A 20769-nucleotide genomic window follows, 5' to 3' on the forward strand; every position below is an offset into this window, starting at 1 on the left:
AAATATGTTATCCAAATGGTTTTTAAAGCAAAAACACCAAAGCAATTTATGTACTTTGTACTTTGGTATTTTTAAAAGTATAAAATTAGAAGTCTATCCAAACAATGCCTTAATGTTAACTAAGTGTTTTTGTATGGGTCTATGAATCATTTAAAAAAATAAAATAAAATTAGTGAAGTGGGCGAAGGAAAAGAAGTTTATAGAATAATATTTAAAATGTGAGAAGGCAAAGGAATTTAAAAACAATGAACTTGGGAAAGGAAAAGAAGAGAGGACCAAAGTGGAGATAATTTATCTATTGTAGATTCCAACCCAAGGTTCAAAATGTGAGACCCAAGAAAGAATGTTGTTTGTATACAAGTGTTTATTAATTTATTGCAAACCCTATATTGTTGGGCGTTAAAGGGCCAATCACAACCTATTTTTAATGGTTTACATCTAATAATTATATAGAAGAAATGGCAGTAGTAATTGACCATTAATGACAAACAACTACAAATATAGCATGAGCATGATATTAGGCTATAGTGGCGTTCGCCATTAACATTAAGTGACAATAATGGAAATGATGGCAACAAAAGAAGATCTCTGCTCTCCTAGTTCCACCGACGACTGAAATTGTTAAAGCGGATGAGGAGGATTCCTCGTCAATAGATGAAGGGCAGAGATCGTTAATATTCCGTGTTCTTACAGATCGCTCCATCAGCATTGCAGGTCTAAAAGAAGTAATCTGTAATTCTTGGTGACTAGAAGAAGCAACCATTCTTGACTTTGGTCCGAAGTCTTTCTTAGTCCGCTTTCCAACAAGTTTCGATCGGGATCAAGTTGTTGGCAAAGGACCCTGGCTTTTCGACAATGATCTTATTGTCACTCAAAAGGTTGAAGCACATACAAAACCAGAGAACTAGTCGCTTCACCTTGTACAGTTTTGAATCCACCTCATCGGACTACCAGTTGCTTATCTATATGTAAGTGCAGTCAAACACATTGCATTGCAGATAGGAAAGCCATTTGAACCTGATGCATGGAGTCCATTGAACTGGGGCAAATTTGCGAGAATCAAAATCCTTCTAGACGTCACTCTCCCATTGAAACAGATTGTTCCCTATACTCTTCTGAATGGAGAGACGATCCAAGCGAAAATACAGTATGAGAGATTTCCTCGTTACTGCACTTTTTGTGGCCTCATCGGACATGAATCACCTTCTTGTAGAACAAAACATAAACTGTTAACATCCATACAGAACTGCTCTACAGAGGAGGATAAAAACAAAATTTGAAGCTGTCTTCGAGACCGAATCACTGAAAACATTAGAATTGAATCAACTCTCAAAGATCCTCAAAGACCCAAGTCTGGTTTCAAAAAAACAAATCATCAACAGCACTCTTCGGCTTCACCGAATCTACGACCACCATTAGTTACTGAGCCGGCGAACTGCCATGTCGTTCCATCTTTGGAAGGCGGGGTTACACCCAAAATTCTCGGGGGTAACACCGCCAAATCAGGCAAGTTACCTGACTACTCCGCAACTTCTATCAATTCCTGTTTAAATTTGAATTCTAACGTCTCTGTTAATATGTCCACCAATAACTTGACTGTGTCGGCAAGCCAAGATGGAAAATTACTGCATGAGGCGCCATCTTATTCTCCAATTTTAACTCCAGTATTGGACAAGTTTGTACAAGGGTCCACCGTGGTTTAATCCACGCATTTGAACACAACACCTCTATGCCCCAAAGAATCCAGGTCAACACCATCTATTTTCGAAGCTTTAGATTCTGACAGCTCTTCCAAAATGGATGGCGGGATTCCTTTCCTCAACTTTGAAAGTTTTCCTGCCAAATCAGGTGTGTTACTCTAAGCTTTGAATCCAAGCTCAAACCCGTTAAAATCTGTATTAACTCAGAGTCATTCTTTGTCAAGTAGCAGAAGCGATCCCCAACCAGTGCTCATTGATTTAGAGCCATTTGATAGAAATAAACACTCCAACAAGCGAAAGAGGAGCTTTCAAGAATTCCATTTGAAGGATATTGAAAACGACCCCCAATTTACTAATGGAATCCATCCTCCAACAGCAAATAGTAGCCAAACCAGATTAAAGAAGCAAGCTCGTATCAGATCTCTTGATGTTGTTGCTCAACTGACTTCCACGGCTGAGGCAGCAAGGCCTAAACTGTCCCACCAGGAGCCATGAAAATCGTATCTTGGAACTATCAAGGTGGGGGGAGCCCCTTGACAGTGTCTCGTTTGACAAGGCTCCTCTCCATGCACAAACCTGATATTTTCTTTATTTCTGAGACAAAAAGTGGCTTGGAAAAATCACAGTGTATTCTAAAAAATCTTTCTAGATATCATATTGAAATAATTCATTCTGTTGGGAGATCGGGAGGCATTTGGTTCGGCTGGAATTCTACCCTCTATCTTGAGTTTCTGAAAATTGTTGATAATGTTGTCTACTGCACTGTTAAGAATAAACCTCATTACCAGGAGTGGGATCTCCTTTGTTTCTATGTCCCACCAACCTATGGTGATCGAAGTAACTTATTGATGAATTGAGGGACTTTTATGCTAATGCCAGTGATGTTTATTCCCAGTCAAACAACTTCCTTTCCATGGCGATGGCTGATTGCAATCTTCTTGATCTTGGTTTCTCGGGCCCCCGCTTTACTTGGTCAAACAACAAAGGTCCTGACGAACTTATATGTCAATAGCTTGATAGATTCCTGGCATCAACTGATTGGATTGGTTTGTTCCCTTCAGCTTATGTGCAACATCTTGCTCGCTATGGTAGTGACCATCACCCAATTCTCTTGCAATCAAAGAAGTGTTGGAATGCTCACCATATTACTATTCGTTCAGAACAATTGTGGATTCATGAATAAGATTTCAGTAGTGTATTCACAAATATGTGGGAATCCAACCTTAATCCTCTACATTCCAAGATCCATTCTGTGTTATCCGATTTGAAGAAATGGAGCAATTTATCATGTTGCCAGTAGACCTGTTCGTGGGCCGGGCCGGGTTTTTACTGTGTATTAACAAATTTTTTAAGGCCCGAGCCCGAGCCTGGCCCGACCATCGGGCCTACAATTTGGGCCCGAGCCTGGCCCTCATAAAAAGCCCGAAGCCCGAGCCTGGGCCCGGGCCCGAAATTTAGCCTATATTATTATTATTATTATTATTATTATTATTAATGTTGAAGCAGCTAAATAAAGAGAGAGATAGATTGAAATTATAAAGAAAAGAATAAAATATATATATATATATATTAAATTATAAATATATATTTTAATAAATTATATTATTTATATATTTTATATAATATAAAATACATATTATATATTTTATAAAATATATAATACTGAGTCGGGCCGAGCTTTTTTGACAAATCCCGATCTCGGCCCGAAACACAGTCGGGCTTACTGTGTTAAGCCCGAGGTCAGGCCCACGGGCCTAATTATATGACCAAGCCCGGCCGGGGTGCGGGCCGGGCCGGGCTGGGCCGTCGGGCTACCCAGCCCATGAACAGGTCTAGTTGCCAGATGCAACATACAATCAACCATCTTGAATCTGAATTGCTTCAGCTCTCCCTGCTTCTCCAGAAACACTTCAGGACATTTCCAGAATTCAAAATGACCTTGAATGTTGGTTGAAGTGAAAAGAACTGTATTGGAAGCAGCATGCCAAGGCTGATTGGACTTTACATGCTGAAAGATGCACTAAATTCTTTCATATCTCGGCTACCAACAGAAGAAGAAATAATGGAATTTACTGTTTTAAAAATTCTGTTGGAAATTGGACCACCAACGATGCTGAAATCTCTAAAACTTTGGTTTCATACTTTAAGGATCTCTTTACTTCTTTTATCCCAGATTTATCAAATGCCCAAGTTCCAAACGTAGGCAGTACTTTCTCTCCTGAAGAGAATGATTGGCTGTCTCGCATTCCCTCTGCTGAGGAGGTAAAGACTGCATTATTTGGGATCGACCCTTGGAAATCACCAGGGCTTGATGGAATGCATGCAGGCATCTTACAACAGCATTGGTCAGTAGTGGGCAACGACATCACAGATTGGGTTCAACATATTTTTAGAGATCCAGAGGACATTAAACATGTGAACTCCACTTATATTTGCTTGATCCCAAAGACGGAAACAGTTGAAAGTGCAAAAGACTTCAGATATTGGCTTGAGCAATGTTCTTTACAAGATTGTTGCTAAGGTAGTTTGTAATCGTCTAAAATTGATTCTCCCCAAACTGATCTCCCCATTCTAATGTGCCTTCACTCCTGGGCGAAATATAACTGACAACACAATAATCACTCAGGAGGTCCTTCACAGCATGAAGAAGCAAAAATGTAGAGTTGGAAACTTTCTTCTTAAACTCGATTTGTCTAAAGCTTATGACAACATGGAATGGTCCTTTTTGCGATTTTTTCTTCATCACTTTGGTTTCTCAGCTGAAATTAGTAACATAATTTATCAATGTGTCTCTACAACCCAATTTGCGGTACTTGTAAATGGCAAACCAAGTACTCATTTCTGTCCAAGTAGAGGATTGCGACAAGGGTGCCCACTATCGCCCTACCTCTTTATTTTGTGTATGGAAATGTTGTCCAGGCTTTTCGAATCTAAGCTTCATGAAAGGGAAATTCATGGCTTCAACTTCACCAGAATTGGTATCCATATCTCTCACTTGATGTTTATAGATGATCTTCTTCTCTTCGAAAAATGCAGCTATACTGAGGCAAATCGCTTTCTGGGTGTGTTGCAAATGTTTTGTAACTGGTCTGGTCAAGAGATTAATTTTGACAAATCAGCCATTTACTTCAGTACCAACACTCATAAAAGAATACGAATCCACATAGATAGCATTTTTGGTGTGCCTTCATGAAACAAGGAGAAAAATATTTGGGTGGACCTCTCTTCTTAGGAAGAGCTAAGAATGTTGAATGGAATTATTTGGTAAATCGGCTAAAATTGAAGTTGTCGGCTAAAATTATTTGGTAAATCGGCTAAAATTGAAGAAGTGTGCTCATAAATTCTACTCTTCACGCATTACCCCAATATGCAAACGTATCTATTGCCGACATCAATTTGTAATGAGCTGAATAGTATTTGCTGTAACTTTTGGTGGTTGAACTTAAGCTCCAATTCCTTACATCTTTGAAACTGGTCTTCGTTTATGTTTCCAAATGATTTTGGTGGCATTGGCTTCCGTGATGCAAATTTGAAGAATGCGGCTCTCATTATTAAGTTAGGTTGGTATTTATTGAGAGTCCCCAATGCTTTGTGGGCAAAAATTCTCTATGCTAAATATGTCAAGAACTCAAACTTTTGGAGACTCAAAATTAATAGTGGTTCTTCTTATATCTGGAAGGGAATTCTAAAATGCAGTCAATACCTTCTCAAGGGTTGTCATTGGTTAGTGGCTAATGGCTGGAACATTAACATCACTAATGATCCATGGTTACCTATTGGTGTCCATCTAAACTCTTCTTTAATCCAACACATGCCTTTAAAGGTGGTGGGCTTAGTTGACCATTCAACAATGACTTGGCAACGAGATCTAGTGAATCTCCTCTTTAACTCTACAATATCCAATCAAATTTTCAATATTGCTCTCCCATTCCCAAATGCAGAGATGCAAGACACTTTGATTTGGACCCTTACTTCGCACATGAAATATACAACAATCTCGGGGTACAAGCTCTTATTATCTAAAAAACTGTTACAATCCTCCGCTCATCTCTTAGGTAACGGGATCTCGTGGCATTATTTTTGGAGTCTGAAATTCATTCCTCCTAAACTATAGATTTTTATTTGGAGGATTATGCATGATGCTCTTCCTGTTAAAAGAAGACTAAAAGTGGCACTAAAACATTTACCAATTTCTTGCTCTTTTTGTGACAATGAAGAAGAATCACTTGAACACTTATTTCTCAATTGCCCTTTTGCTAAGCAAGTTTGGTTCGGTGCGTATATTTCTATCCGTTTTGACCTAAACTCTGAAAGGAGTTTGGTGGATTGGATCACATCTTGGTTTAAGCTCTTTAAATCAAGGTGCATCACTGATGTTGACTTACTGAAAAATAATTTCTCTTTTGGAATATTTGGCTTGCAAGGAATGCGCTCATCTTTAAGAACAGGCTCAAGGCTCCTTAGTTTATTGTTCATCATGCCACCAACTTAGCTCTTCACAACTTTTTGATCTTCTCTAATTATCATGATAACTTTATGGATCATGCAAGCAATAGATTCCCCCATCGGCTTTTTAAAAATCAACTTTGATAGCGCTAATTCCACTCAAAAGTCAGGTGTGGGTTTTATTGTGAGAGACCACACGAGTTCCTTCATTTTTGCACGAGCCATTCTGATCAATCTCTCTCCTCCAGTTGTGTTTGAAGCCACTGCTCTTTTGGAAAGTATCAAGTTCGCCATTTCAATGGGTTTTTCTAATACCATCTTTGAAGGTGATAATGAATCAATTATCAAACTCTTGTTGGAGGAAAACTCTAGTCCTCCTTGGAGTATCCTCACTCTCTTATCAAGTTGCAAGAGTCTCCTTAATCACCTTGATGGTTCCTCAGTTACTTTTACTTTGAGATCCAGTAGCCAAGTAGCTCACCACATAGCCAAATTTGCTCTTGTCTCTCTACTCAAACCTTGTCCTCTGCTCCTGAGTTTATTTCTATTGTATTGATCAAGGATGTAATTGAGATTGAAAGTTGAATGAAGTTGTCTAAGGGCTTTAAAAAAAAAACGAAGATCATTAATTGTTGATCATATCTGCTATCTATTGTATCTCATTTCTCTCACCCACACCCACCAAACATATCTCTTGTGCTTTATATTCCAATTAGGTTTCCATCGTCAGTAGAAATCATAAGTTACCTTTCTCTTGATCACTTTTCTTTCTATCAAATTAAAGATAAAAAAATAAAGGATTTTTGGCTTTGACAACCCTAAACTTTGCAAAAAGGCCAGTTTTGATCCTAAAGAATTTACCCCAAACTTTGGAGAAAAGGTCAACCATATGCAAAAAAAGCGACATTTGAAATGGCATTGGCAAATAATTAAATAATGAATAAAATAATAACAAAATGCTAATGTAACACTCTTCAAGTAAAAAAACTAATAAATTACAAATGGGTCCTACTTAAAACTATAGCACATTAAATCTCACACAAGAATAAAATAAAAAAATATTTAATATAATAAATATTGAAAAGAATGTATAAATGGATCCCGCTTGAGATTCCCATCTCTCTCTTCCTTTCCATCTCCTTCTCCTTCTTCTTCCTCCTCCTCCCATACTCTCTCCTCCAACGTAACCACCCACTAGAATTTGGACATACCCAATCAACATATCGTATACAAACTAGAGAAATGTGACTCTGTCACACTCTTGATTAAGGGAGTGTGACTCTTTGACTTTGATTATTCATCTTCAACCTCTCAACAACAATGAACGAGATGGAGATCTCTCTCCCTCTCAACAACAATGAACGAGGAATCTCAAGTAAGACCCAATTATATATTCTTTTTAATATTTATTAATTTATATCTTAAATATTTTTATTTTATTCTTGTGTGAGATCTAACATGCTATAGTTTTGAGTGGGATCCACCTGTAATTTATCAGTTTTTTTACTTGAATAGTGCCACATCAATATTTTTTAATATTTTATTCGTTATTTAATGAATTTGTCAACACCATTTCAAACATCGTATGTTTTTGCCTATGATTGGCCTTTTCTCCGAAGTCTGGGGTAAAAAATGGCCCTTTAAATTCTTTAGGGTTGAAATTAGCCTTTTGACAAAGTATATGTTTGGCATCAATGCTGCAGTTGTAGCACCGTTTTCTCTGCTAATGTGTGGCTTGGAGCATTGTTTTCTCATAAAACGGTGCCTTTATTTTTATTTGGAATCATTGCTACCAGACGTTTCCTGGAGCAACAACAACAACATCACTACCATGTTGGCAGCAATGAGCTGTAGCTTCAAGAAATACGAAATTTGATGTTGCTCCAAGCCCATGGCTTCTCGATATCTGAGGCATGGCTTGGAGCACCATTTTTTTATCGAAAAACGGTTCCAAACAAATGCCCATTTCTTGGAGAACCGTTTTTTCTGATGTGGCACTTTTGCTCCAAGAAATGGCAACGATGCCAAACAGCCCCAAAGTTTAAGGGTTTCCAAAGCCAAAAGACCAAAAATAAAGATATAAGTATTAGCTTTATATGATATGATACTTTGATTTAACTTTTATGATGATGTGTACCAAAATTAAGGTAAGTTTCGGCATCATGTAGTATACAATATAGATGTCTTAAATCCTATTATAGCAAAGGTTCAAAGTATTGAAATGCACAGCACAAAAATTACCTATCATGAGATTAAGAGGGGCAATTCACTTTGTTTGAAAAATTTTCAAGCTTCAAGAGTTGAGCCAAGACATCTCTAGGAAAGGTATATTATTATATTACCCTCCAAAAGTGGCCACATGTCCTAGCTTCCAATGCTTAGCAATTTGGTAGATTCAAAAACCAATACATATCTACACCAAGACGTTTGTTTGTACTTTTCTCTTATGTTATTTAGATTGAAATTTAGTTCTTGAGTGCCATAATCCAAATCAATCAGTGATTAATTAAATAAACATTAATAGTAAAAGAAAATCATAAACATATTTCAGAGTTGGAACATTTGACTTCAACTAGTAACTGGGCACATGCGTTGCAAGTAAGAATTTCAAATTACAAATACAATTATTATTATTATTATTATTATTATTATTATTATTATTATTATTATTATTATTATTGTTGTTGTTGTTGTTGTTATTTACCACACATTTTTCTTAGAGTAACAAATATATAATATGAAAAAATGAAGATGTGTCCAAACTTTCTATACATTTTTTATAATTTTTGTATTTTATATATTCTATTTTCTTTCTACAATTGAATTATAATATTATGGATTGACTTATTTGACATGAATGTTTAAATCACTTACCTAGTACCCACCACCCTAACAAAAAGGTGGTCTAATTTTTGGTCGATTTTAATTTTTTTATTTCATTTTCATTATTAATAAAAACAAGTTTTGTAAACCCTTTAATTGGTTGAGAGAATATTAATTAGGATCATAGTAACACATAGGTTATGTTTGTGTCCATATACCTCTAATAAAAGAGAATTTTACGCTCTATCTTTTCGTACATGATGTAATTTTTTGTTTTTCAATTTTGCCCTTATAAATTTCTAAAAGTTGTTATCTATACATCTATATAATGTGTCATTGAATTTCTAATTATTTACAACAATGCCATCATTTAAGATAAATGTAATCATGATACTTTCTCCCCCTTTTATATTTGTTACATGTAATTCTTTTAGTCGATGATGTAATTTTTGTTTTCCAAATTTGCCCGTATAAATTTCTAAAATTTCTTATATATACATCTATGTATCTATATAATGTGTCATTAAATTTTAATTGTGTACAATAATGCCATCATATAAAGTAAAATACAAATAATGCTTGCCCAATTCATTATTACATTTTATTTTTACTTTATTATAACACTATTTTTTTAATGTAAAGAAGGTGATTATCCACTCTTTACATTTTGTTATTTTTGTTATAATAATATTTGTACATTAATATTATGAACAAATTAATTGTTCACAATGTGACTTTTCTTCTTGATTTTATTTTAACAAATTATCTTTCATAATAATAAATTTTACTATTATATATATTTTCACATTAGATATATCATACACATGCGTAGCACTTGCCCATGCCCTTCTGCTAGTTGATAGAAAAATAAGAGAGAACAAGAAGTTGAAAAAGGAAAGTTCTAGAAAACTTGTGAAATTCCTTTAAGTTTCCTTTAATTTTCTTTTCTTAATCTCTCTTGTTTGATATCTCAAACCAAATACAACCATGAAATCACATAATTAATGTATCGTATAAACTAATATCAGACGACTTATAAATTCACAAGCAGAAAAAGTCAAGGTTGATTAACAACTGAACATATAATACTGTAGTTATAAAATACCTCCACCATCATACCAGTTCAGAAAACCTCTTATGCCATTGAGTGGAAGTCTTCATCCACTTGGGCCCCATAATTGATTATACTAACTATAAATATTGATTTTATGTGTAGAAATAAATAATGCCCACGGCCCTGTCCATATTTGAGTTAAATACTTGGCCCAGATGAAGAAGTGAAGAACTTTCCATGATGGAACATTTTGTTTATTTCCTAAATTTTGCTTCAACTGACCTTTAAGTCTCTCTGAAGTTAAGTGATCAGTCCCATCCCCATAATTAAAGATTCAACCCCCCAAGATGGAGCTCGGATCTCCTGTCCACGGAAACCATGTTCACGTTTATTGCAGCTATACATGAAGGACATCTCATCTTCTGCATAATATTATGGAGTGTGAGATCTTTTCAATTCATGGGGGTAATCTATTGTGAATAGGTATGGGCAGGAGATCTGGAGTCGCATAGACCTTATTATGCTTGGGTTCTTCTACCATGATTAGACCTGTTCATGGGCTGGGTAGCCTGATGGCCGGCCCGGCCCGACCTGCACCCCGGTCGGGCTTGGTCATGTAATTAGGCCCGTGGGCCTAACACAATAAGCCCGATTGTATTACGGGCCGGGCTTGGGATTTGTCAAAAAAGCCCGACCCAAGCCCGGCCTAGCCCGATTCAGCATTATATATTTTATAAAATATATAAAATGTATTTTATATATTATCTAAAATATATAATTAATATAATATTTATTGAAATATATATATTTATATTTTAATATACACATATTTTTTTATTTTTTTCTTTATAATTTCTCTTTCATTCTCTCATTCTCTCTATTCAGCCACTTCAACAGTAGTAACAACATGGGCTAAATTTCGGACTCGGGCCTAGACTCGGGTTTCGGGCTTTTTATGAGGGCCAGGCTCGGGCTCGGGCCTTAGAAAAATCTATTAATACAGAGCAAAAGTCCGGCCCAAACCCGGCCCATGAACAGGACTAACCATAATAGGTTTGACTTGACCCACGCGCTTGGGTTAAGAAGTTGGTCCAAATCAAAAAGAGAAGAATTCTCCAATTTCCACGATGCTTCTTTGCATGATGCGTCAACCGACCCTGCTGTCCCAGCCCATCACCCATCATCCAACAGAAACTACGAGGAGAAAAACTGGGCTTAAATCGGACTGCATGAATTTTAGTGGGCTGGGTTTTTCGACAACCCTACGTTTGACTTGACCTACGCGGTTGCACACTTACACCTCAGCCATGGTCAAGGTAACACAAGGGCTTGTTTGGGAGTAACCGAAATGACTGATAATGGTAGATTTGAGTTCTCTGGATGTTTCAAACATTTGAAAAACTAGAAGCTGATGTGCCTCAACCCTCCCAAACAGGCAATAGCTGTTCGGATCTGATCCACCACCCGATCCATCTGGGCCAACCCAAAACAAAATTAATGATTTTTTTTCACAATGATCTATGTTAATTTTAGCCGTTGGGAAATCCAAAGCCCAAAGGGTTAAGATCCACAAACCACCCCATAGATGAGCGGTTCGTGTTACGAGTTCGGATCCAATCTCTTCCCAACAAGGCGACAACATACGTGCAGTCCAACATATCCAGCTCGGATCTGTGGGCCGTGGGGTGCGTTCTATGGGCAGCTGATCCAAAAACCCACCAAGCCCTCCCCATTGGTACCGAGATTATATTGGCGCCCCATACTTAAGAATTGGGATTTTTCCTCTCACAGGGTGCCTCATACCCACCTTACAGGTACATCCTACCATGCAACAGGAACATCTCTATCATGCTTGAGATCAATTTGTAAGGAGCAGATTCGGTTTTTATACTTAATTAGTTATGGGAAATATTCCCAATACATGGGTGTGAGGTGATTTGGGGTGCGAATGTAATGATTACCCATGCGGCCATGCCTCGCTACAGTTCTCAATGCATACCAGTAATATCACGTAGGTGGGAAATCTGAATTGATTTATATCTCAGTTAAACTTCTCATACATGACGGGTTTTAATTTTAGGTCAGATTCCTACCAACGAAGCACTCCCAATAGCGTGTTGGTACTTGGTAGTATTTGATGAAGTTGAAAGGATAGTCGAACTTGGAACGCGTTTATTACTTGGCTGGACTCTGGAGATCCCAACTCTTGTGACTTATCAAGCACATCGTGGGATATCTGGTATGGCCAGAATATATTCCAATCCAACGACACATAATCACTCTTCAAATGAAGGAAAAGGAACCAATTAGTCATAATAAAAAATTTTCTCATTTATTTTTAATTTACCAAGAAAGTGTTAAAACCTGCAATTCCATGGAAAAGATAATCAAAGGTAATTAGCATTGATTAAATCAGTATTATCACAAAACATACACCTGAGAAGCTGGTTTAGACGTAGCAGACGTAACTGGGTTGGCTTTCTTTTTGGTTTCTGGTTCGCTTCAGGATAAACCCAGTCAACACCGACGGTGACTTACATCCCATCTCCTTCACCTTCCCTCCACCTCTGGTCTGCAATTATTCTCTCCAATAAAAAACCCTAAATCCTGAAATTCCAGCATAGCGAGTCAAATTAATTAAAAAACCGAAGAATGCGTGTTCTGGATTCCAAATAGTTTTGAACGCTTCTGATCGTCGACACTCGAGAGTTCTCGAAGAGATGGTGTCCGAGATCGAGGTCGTCGACGAAGGAAATAGCCGAAACCGCGAGACGAGTAACAGTGACGGTGATTCGGCGGAGACGAACGGCGTTGGCGGAGGTGATGAGAGCCTTAGGAACGATGTGTACACGGCTGCGGCGTATGGTGATATGGAGAAGTTGCATAGGTTGGTCAAGTATGAGGGATGCTCGGTTTCTGAACCTGACGGACTTGGGTATTATGCGTTGCAGTGGGCGGCTTTGAACAATCGGACCGTGGCTGCACAATATATAATCGAGGTTTGGATGCATTCCTTTTTTTTCATTGTTGGAATTTTTGGTGAGGATTTTTAGTTGGTTGTATGGCTAAGGTTTTAAGTTGTAGGCGAGGTTATCAGAAAAAAAAGTTCCTAATTAACCTTTTTATTGGAGAATTTGAATAAGTTGATTTCTTACTTCTCTGTACGCTTGCTGATGGGAATGGAATATTTATATGATTTTAGTTGGACTATGAATGTGGGCACTGTCAGTCGATTTGTTCTTGCATAACAGACATTAACAGCATGGATGAGATGGGGTTTATTTGTAATCAAATGGATGAGCTTTAAATTGTCCTTTTACTGTATTTGATTGGGTTTGTCATTGAAGCATAGGTGAAGGAAAGTTAGTGCTAAATCGATGGTTTTTTATTTATTTGCCAGCATGGAGGGGATGTGAATGTAGCCGATCACACTGGACAGACAGCACTGCATTGGAGTGCTGTAAGGGGTGCAATCCAGGTTGCTGAGCTCTTACTCCAGGAGGGTGCTCGGGTCAATGCTGCTGATTTGTATGGTTATCAGGTCTGTAAAATTGGCAAACAAACTAAGAGTCTTTTGAAAGTACATCTATAGGGACTTGGGAATGTAGAACTAAATGCATTGATCAGATGCACTCAAAACTAATTCAATGTCGATTTGTTTAGTAGTGAACTTGTCAGCATGTTTACATCCATGAACATCGATTATTTGGAAAATGTTGCCATGTGAAGGATGCTGATGTTCAATTAGGAGAATTATGACATTCAATTCTGGGGGCAGCCCTTTCAAAATTTAGGCTGCTTTTTAACATAAAGTGGTTATCCCATTCCTCAGTAAACTGAGGAGTGTGGAATAGTTCATGGTAAATTCAGTGAGGTAGGATGGCATATCGATTGAGTTGGGGGGGGGGGGCTTCCATATTCTGTTAAGAGTGGTCATAAAAGTTATCTTACACTCATTAAGGTCTACTTTCTTAAAACCCCAAACTCTGTGTGTTATACTCAATTTGTTCCTGGATGGTTATATTGTATTTTAAAGTAATAATGACTTGTCTGCCCCCATTTTCACTAATTGTTGCTTGTTGGTATAAGTTATAATTAGAGAACCACAGGGACATCTTTCATTCCACTGCTCTCTTTAGATTCAATTTTATGCGAGTGGCTTATAGAAGAACACATTATTAGCAAATGTTAGGCCATGCATGATAGTACTTTGGGGGTCATTTGACCTCAATCAACCCCATAATGCATGTCTCTTATGATTCTAATGGCCAGCTGGTAAATTTCTTTTGATTTCTTAGTTGCCTTTTATAGGTTTGATTTTGATCTCCTAGCTGTCCATGTTTGACAACCTGTGTTGTCCATATGCTCTCTCCACGTGACATGTTAGTCCATACAGCCATGTCTTTAGTACTATCACTAAAAGTTTTCCCTATTAGATGGCTTATCTGGTACTTACAACCAAAGTAGAAAGGGAGCTACTACCTTAAATCCAATGGCCATTACATGAATGAAAAAACAGAACAAGAAACTAAGGAAAATAAGGACAAAACACAAAAGAGGGAGCTGATGGAAAAGACAAAAAACCTAAATCAAGGGATGATGGGACAAAATCTCTCTACAACTCAAATCCACCATCTTTATTTTTTTTTGATAAATTTCAGTCATTATTCTTGTTTTTGCATTGAGAAAATTTACTACCAAGTGCCAGGCAGTCAGCAACCATCTAAAATTTCACCTGATTGCAGACAGCTCATGTTGCAGCACAATATGGTCAGACAGCATTCCTTTATCATATAGTTACAAAATGGAATGCAGATCCTGATGTTCCTGATAATGATGGAAGAAGCCCTCTACATTGGTATATCAAAACTGTAACTTTACCTATTTCTTTTGACTTATAGTGTAAGATTATTTCTATTATTCACAATTCTGTCCACAGATTATATATGTTAAATGTCCAAATACATAGAAAGTAATTTTTCACATTACATTTCAATCCACAACCACCACACACGTATTTATTAATATTTACCATTTGCAACAGAAGCATAAGATAACATAATAAAGTTTAACTTTTTAAAGCCAATTAGTTGACATAAAATTTCTCATTAACCAAGATACGATGGGAAATATTCTAAAGAAGTGCTTAAATGTCTTTTAGACAAGCCAAGTTAATCTTATTCTGATTAAAGATTTTAAAACAAAAAAACACCTTGAAAAAGTAACAGAAAACAGAAATGACAAGGAACAAAGTCCCAGTCAGTGCTGTTAATCTTGAGAGGTGATGCTAGTTGTTTTGACCTGACTAGGCAATGTGGTGACTATTTGGTGCTTATGCATTTACTAGTTCACCTCAAAAGATTCATAACTGTTGAATTCTTTTTTTCCTCTTTTTTGATAGGAAATGGTAAATGTCATAAAATGTATGATCAATGCCATTCAGCCATTATAAGTTGATATAAACTGTATTATGCAACAAAAAATGATATAAAACATTTAGCACATACTCTTCATTTTGCACATGCAAAAAGAAAGGCTGGGTGGGCTGAGATGGAAGTATCAGTTTTTGTTTTCTAAAAGAACGAGCCCAACCTTGGCTGTCTGATTTGATCTCCTTGTTTTGACTCTATTGTCTATATGAACACACCACCACTCAGAACATAATTACTTAGTTTGTAGGTCATTTTGTTTTTATTTGGGTTCATAGCTTGTAAGTTACCATCCTTTAGTTAACCAGGTTTGCTTTGCTAGGGTTAGGATTTTATTTTATTTTATTTATTTTGCTAAACTATTTTAGTTGGTTCAGTGTTTTAAAAGCGCAAGGGGCAATTTGTGCCTGAGGCGCAAGGCGAGGTGCACCTTTTTGAAACAAGGCACAAAAATACAAAAAAAAAAAAAACCACAATCTCCTTTTTTCCTCAATTGCATTACTTCAAGTATCTAATGGATGCCAAGGAACTTGTCAATTTAGGTGGGATAGGTAAGGAGATCTGCCAACAGTTTGGCAGATAGCTTAGCAAAGCAAGGGGTTCACAAAATAGATATGTTTTGGGCACATTTGTAATTCTTTACTGGGTCAGCTTACTATGCTGATTTCTTTTGTAACTATTGCTGTATCCTAAAGTATTTTAATCAACAAAAGTTTCAAAGTTGTTGATCAAAAAAAAAAAAAAAATTCTATGAGCAGCCTTTGTACCACGCCCCTCAAGGCAAGCCCAAACAAGTCCATGTTAGGGTCTTAAGTTCTTAATTCTCTCATAAAAATAATGATATTATAATTTTAATTTCCTTTTAAGAAGATATTTTATTAAATTGAATGAATGAACAACATTAGCAAATAAGGGGTTCTTGGAAAGGGCTGGTGCACCTTTTGAAAGAGCTGGGCAAGGTGCATACCCTAAAATGTGCCTTGTCTATGTGCCTGGGTGCGCCTGAGGCACAATCACTGAGTTGTCTAATATAAATCTCCTTATACAATGTTTTATTTGATAGAGAGACACAAGTAAATTTATTTTTGCACATGTTTTAAAATGGAAGAGATACACAATTAGATTCTTTGACCTTATGTTATCAGGTCTCTAATTAGTTATATTAGGTGTTATTACATTCATGTTTTTAGGTTACCAGTTTTTTTCTCTTTGTTTAATTGTATCAAACACTTTGAGGTTCACTTATTTATATAGTTTATCTCTATAAAGCCGCTGATTTATTACTGTAGTCCTTTTTTTGATCAATAATAGAAAATTTTATTAAGAACTTAAAAGATGATACAAGAGAAAAGGGGAGGGATAAGCTCTCTTAACCCTCCCCAACAAAATATACAAGCTTACAACAAAGCCCAAAACAAGTTTCCCCTTCCCACCCTTTGTTTATCAAGTACATCAGAAAAGGAGTTAGCACTTCTCTTCACCCATTTAAATCTCACTTCCATATCCTGGGCAGTGATTTAAAAGGAGTTAGAACCCCTTGTTGAGCAAGTACTGATGTGCCTCACATAGCCCCCAGGTGCAACACTTTCAAAAGGAATGCGCCTGGTGCACCTTGCGCTTCAAAAGGTGGTTCGTAGAATTAGGAATGCATAATGTTTAACATCACATTAGCTATTTGAAGTTATGCAATTGGAAAAAAAAATAAAGAGATTGAGAGCTTTACATGCTTGAATATGTTTTATATGTTATGCTTGATTTTATTTTTAAACTTTCATTTTAAATATGTTTTGCATGTTATGCTTATGTATCTTAATTTGGCTTAATAGTTTTTTTAAATATTTATTTTAAAATTTAAGTTTACATTTTTAATTAGTATTATGTTCAATCGTTTTTATTTTTTTATTGTTTTTTGAATTTTTTGCACTTTGCTTCGAAAAGGCGCATGCCTCGCACCTCAGGCGCATAATGCCCCTTGCACTTTTTTTGTGCCTTGTGCTTTTAAAATACTGATTTTGGGTCTGCCATTTAAACCTTCTTATTTCATTTACACAATGCAAGAACCCATATTCCTCTTTTTGTAGCCAATTAATCACCAGCATAGAGTCGCCTTAAGCAATCAATCTTCTAATATTTAGCTCTTTTTCCCTTTGTACTCCTTCCAATACAGCCATAATCTCAGCTCTAAGTTAGTCGCCTGTACCAATTGGTCCTGAGAATAATGCAATAATTTTTCATTTATCTCTGAAGACACCCTTAATACCTGAAGAACCTGGTTACCTTCACTACTCCCATCAAAGTTCAGCTTAATGAAACCTTCAACTGGTGGGGATCAAAAAAGGCCTGATTTCAGCCATAGATGCAGCTGAGTCAGCCACTTCCAATTGCTAAGTAGAGTATCTGTAGAAATATCCTCGAAAATTTCCAAGGATTTCACCCACTGCAGCACTCTGATAGTAATAACTTTAATAATTAATGCTTCCCTGCTTCCCTCCTTTTTAGAGAATATTTCAGATTTCTTTCTTCCCAGATTGTCAACAGACAGCCGTTCTAGTGCATCTCCAAAGAATTGTAGTCTTTCTCTTCCAAAGTATAAGTATCACAGTTGCAATTTGGTTTGAGTTTAACCAATATCCACAAAATTGGTATGTAATATGATTTGGGTAACTGTGAATTGGAAGATGACCTAGAAGAACTGCTTTTCCATTATCCCTTTATTGTTGCCTTCTTTCTGTTTTATGTACTCTCACTCAACAACATGCATTTAAAATGCTTAAAGCAACTGGCATACATAAAACAAAATTAAGGCATAATATATATTATCTTAAGAATTATAAAAAATATAACATTATCTTAAATGGTTAAAGATTACCATAAAATCTCGGGCTGACAGGTTTTTGTTGATCAATAACAGAAATTTTAATAAGATCAACAATTACAGATTTTATGGTCTTCAACCATAAAATCTCTTAGCCCTCCCCAAGGACAACAACCAAACAAAAATTACAAACAAGCCCACAGAGATTGAATGCTTCCCACCCCCTGTTTGGCTAAGGCATTAGCAAAGGAGTTAGCACTCCTTTTAACACACTGAAATCTCACTTCCATGCCTTGGGCTGACAAGTTTGAGAATGCAGGTTTGAGTTAAAGAGTGATAACTTTGTGCTAAAAAAATGCCAAAGATTAGGTCTTTAACCATAAACAAGTTAGATAAGGGTAATATAAGTATAATATTATATCAAATAGTTGGTAAAAGAAAGAAACACAAATAAATGTAGCTCAACAATTAAGTTGTGGTTGCATCTTGTGCGCTTGTAACTGCTTTAATCCTTTGTCAATAAAACCTATTTATTTATAAAAAAAAACAATTAATTTGTGGTTAATGAGGGTGGTATTTGGTACTTTCGTGTTGCCTTTCCCATTTTGACTCCATGTAAGCACCACATAGGCAGTTTGACTTTAACATAGCAAAAACGAATTTAGTTGGGCAGATTTAACTTAGAACAGGGACACCACATTTGCATGAGTTATATGTGCAGTTGGGGGGTTTGTTTGGGATGGGTCCCGTTAAGAAGATGAAGGGACCAGAGAAGATTATTAAGAAAAGTAACGAGGGTTTGGTCCAAGTTATTGGATCAAATGGGCAAAGGGGTTTGGGGATTTTCTTTATCAAAAGGGCTGAGAGGTTTGTTGTAACAGGGTAGTGTTTCTTTGGGTTGAAGGTTAAAAAGTTTTTGGGTGAAGGTTTTGGTTTCTTTTTATCTTTATGTATTTTAAGGTTTGTTGGTGGGGTTGGCTGGAGCTTGTCTTGGGTTTTTTTAATTGATTTTGGTGGCTTTATATCACCTTTCTTGTAATTCTCTTTTTTCTTCAAGTAAAATTTCTTTTATATTTGTTTTAAAAAAAGTGCAGTTGGGGGAAACGTCAAAAAGATGTTTCTTGTATCTGGGGGGGCGTTACCACTCCAGTTGTCCCGTGTGGCACCTAATGGCACCTACATGTTTGAAACTATATTAAGCTATTGAGAATCGTGTTTTGTCTTTTGTGCTAAAACATCTCACTTTCGCTATTCCACAATTTCATGATTCAAGCTGAAATGTTCAAGATTGAAACATCATAGTACCAAACACCATGTAGTTAATTAAGGCAAGGTTTAAAGTATTTTTTTTTGATAATTGAAAATGATTTCATTAATCAAGAGAAATAAAACTTTCCAAGAATCCCATGGAGAGGCACGAGATGCAGCCTCCCCTAAACATTACAAGAGATCAGAAATAAAGATTACAATGCTGCCCAAAATAAACGATCCCTAGTAGACCCCTGTTTAGGAAGATAATCAGCCAAGGCATTTGCCTCCCTACCCACCCACTGATATCTACATGTTATGTGCCTTGTTAAACATTTAACTATTTTTTATAAGATCCATATAACTCCAAACAAGTGAGTCTGGATTTGACAGCCAGGCCACAATTACCTTAGAAATTAGAATCTCCTTCAATTAATAGGTTCTCCACTCCTAGTTGATTAGCAATCTGAATTCCTTGTACTGCAGCCAATATCTTTACTCTTGTAGAGTCCCCTATCCCTACTGGGCCTGAGAATAAGGATACGATGTTGCCATTCTCATTCCTCAATACTTCTCCAATGCCAGATGGTCCTGGGTTTCCATGACTACTTCCGTCAAAATTCAGTTAAAAAAATCCTTCTGGAGGACTTATCCAAACTGTAGTGGCTCTAGTTTTCCTAACCAAAGTGTGTGCAACTGTGGCCCAATTCCTCCAAATGTCATCAAATGAAAAGGAACTGAAAGTAGCCAAGGATTTGAGCCAATGAATAGCCCTGGTTAAGATACATTCCTTCACTTCTGTAAAGGACCTCTCTTTATGTTGGAAGATTCTAGCATTTCTTTCTTCCCAAGTTGTCCATAAGGTGGCTGCTCTGGAACATCTCCACATACTCCCCCCTCTTTTTGTTGGGCAAGCAAAGGTAGTTGGTGAGAACAATAATTTTACCCCTACTGGTTGATTCCACATACATCTAAACAAAACAATAATCCAGTAAAGTGGTAACAATCCTCACAATGAGATTTACACAACACACACCAGTATTGACACAATACACCCCGCGTCGGGTGTATCGTATTAAGGGGTGGTTTGGATTTTGGGGTGTTTCAGGGACATGCATAATACTGACTTCCTGAAGCAATTTTGCCAAAAAAAAAAAAAAAACTAAAAGTTATTAATCATCGAAACACCCAATACTTTAAACCATGAACTAAGGAGGTGTTTGGTGTGGTTGGCATTTGTGCTGGTGCATTTTT

The 20769-nt window shown here is 36.7% G+C and overlaps 1 protein-coding gene across 1 annotated transcript in view; it reads left to right on the top strand.

Annotated features, from left to right (window-relative positions):
- Window positions 1-12461: 12461 nt before the first annotated feature.
- The window catches only part of LOC104588594 (protein S-acyltransferase 24-like), a 28954-nt gene continuing 20646 nt past the window's right edge, over window positions 12462-20769 (top strand). The window contains 3 exon segments of the mRNA XM_010246594.3: window positions 12462-13022; window positions 13424-13564; window positions 14769-14881. Coding sequence (XP_010244896.2) covers window positions 12744-13022; window positions 13424-13564; window positions 14769-14881 — 533 coding nt within the window. The 5' untranslated portion in view covers window positions 12462-12743.

The sequence above is a fragment of the Nelumbo nucifera genome, chromosome 2 (genome assembly GCF_055504915.1).
Source record: "Nelumbo nucifera cultivar China Antique chromosome 2, China Antique-T2T, whole genome shotgun sequence".
Lineage (NCBI taxonomy): Eukaryota > Viridiplantae > Streptophyta > Magnoliopsida > Proteales > Nelumbonaceae > Nelumbo > Nelumbo nucifera.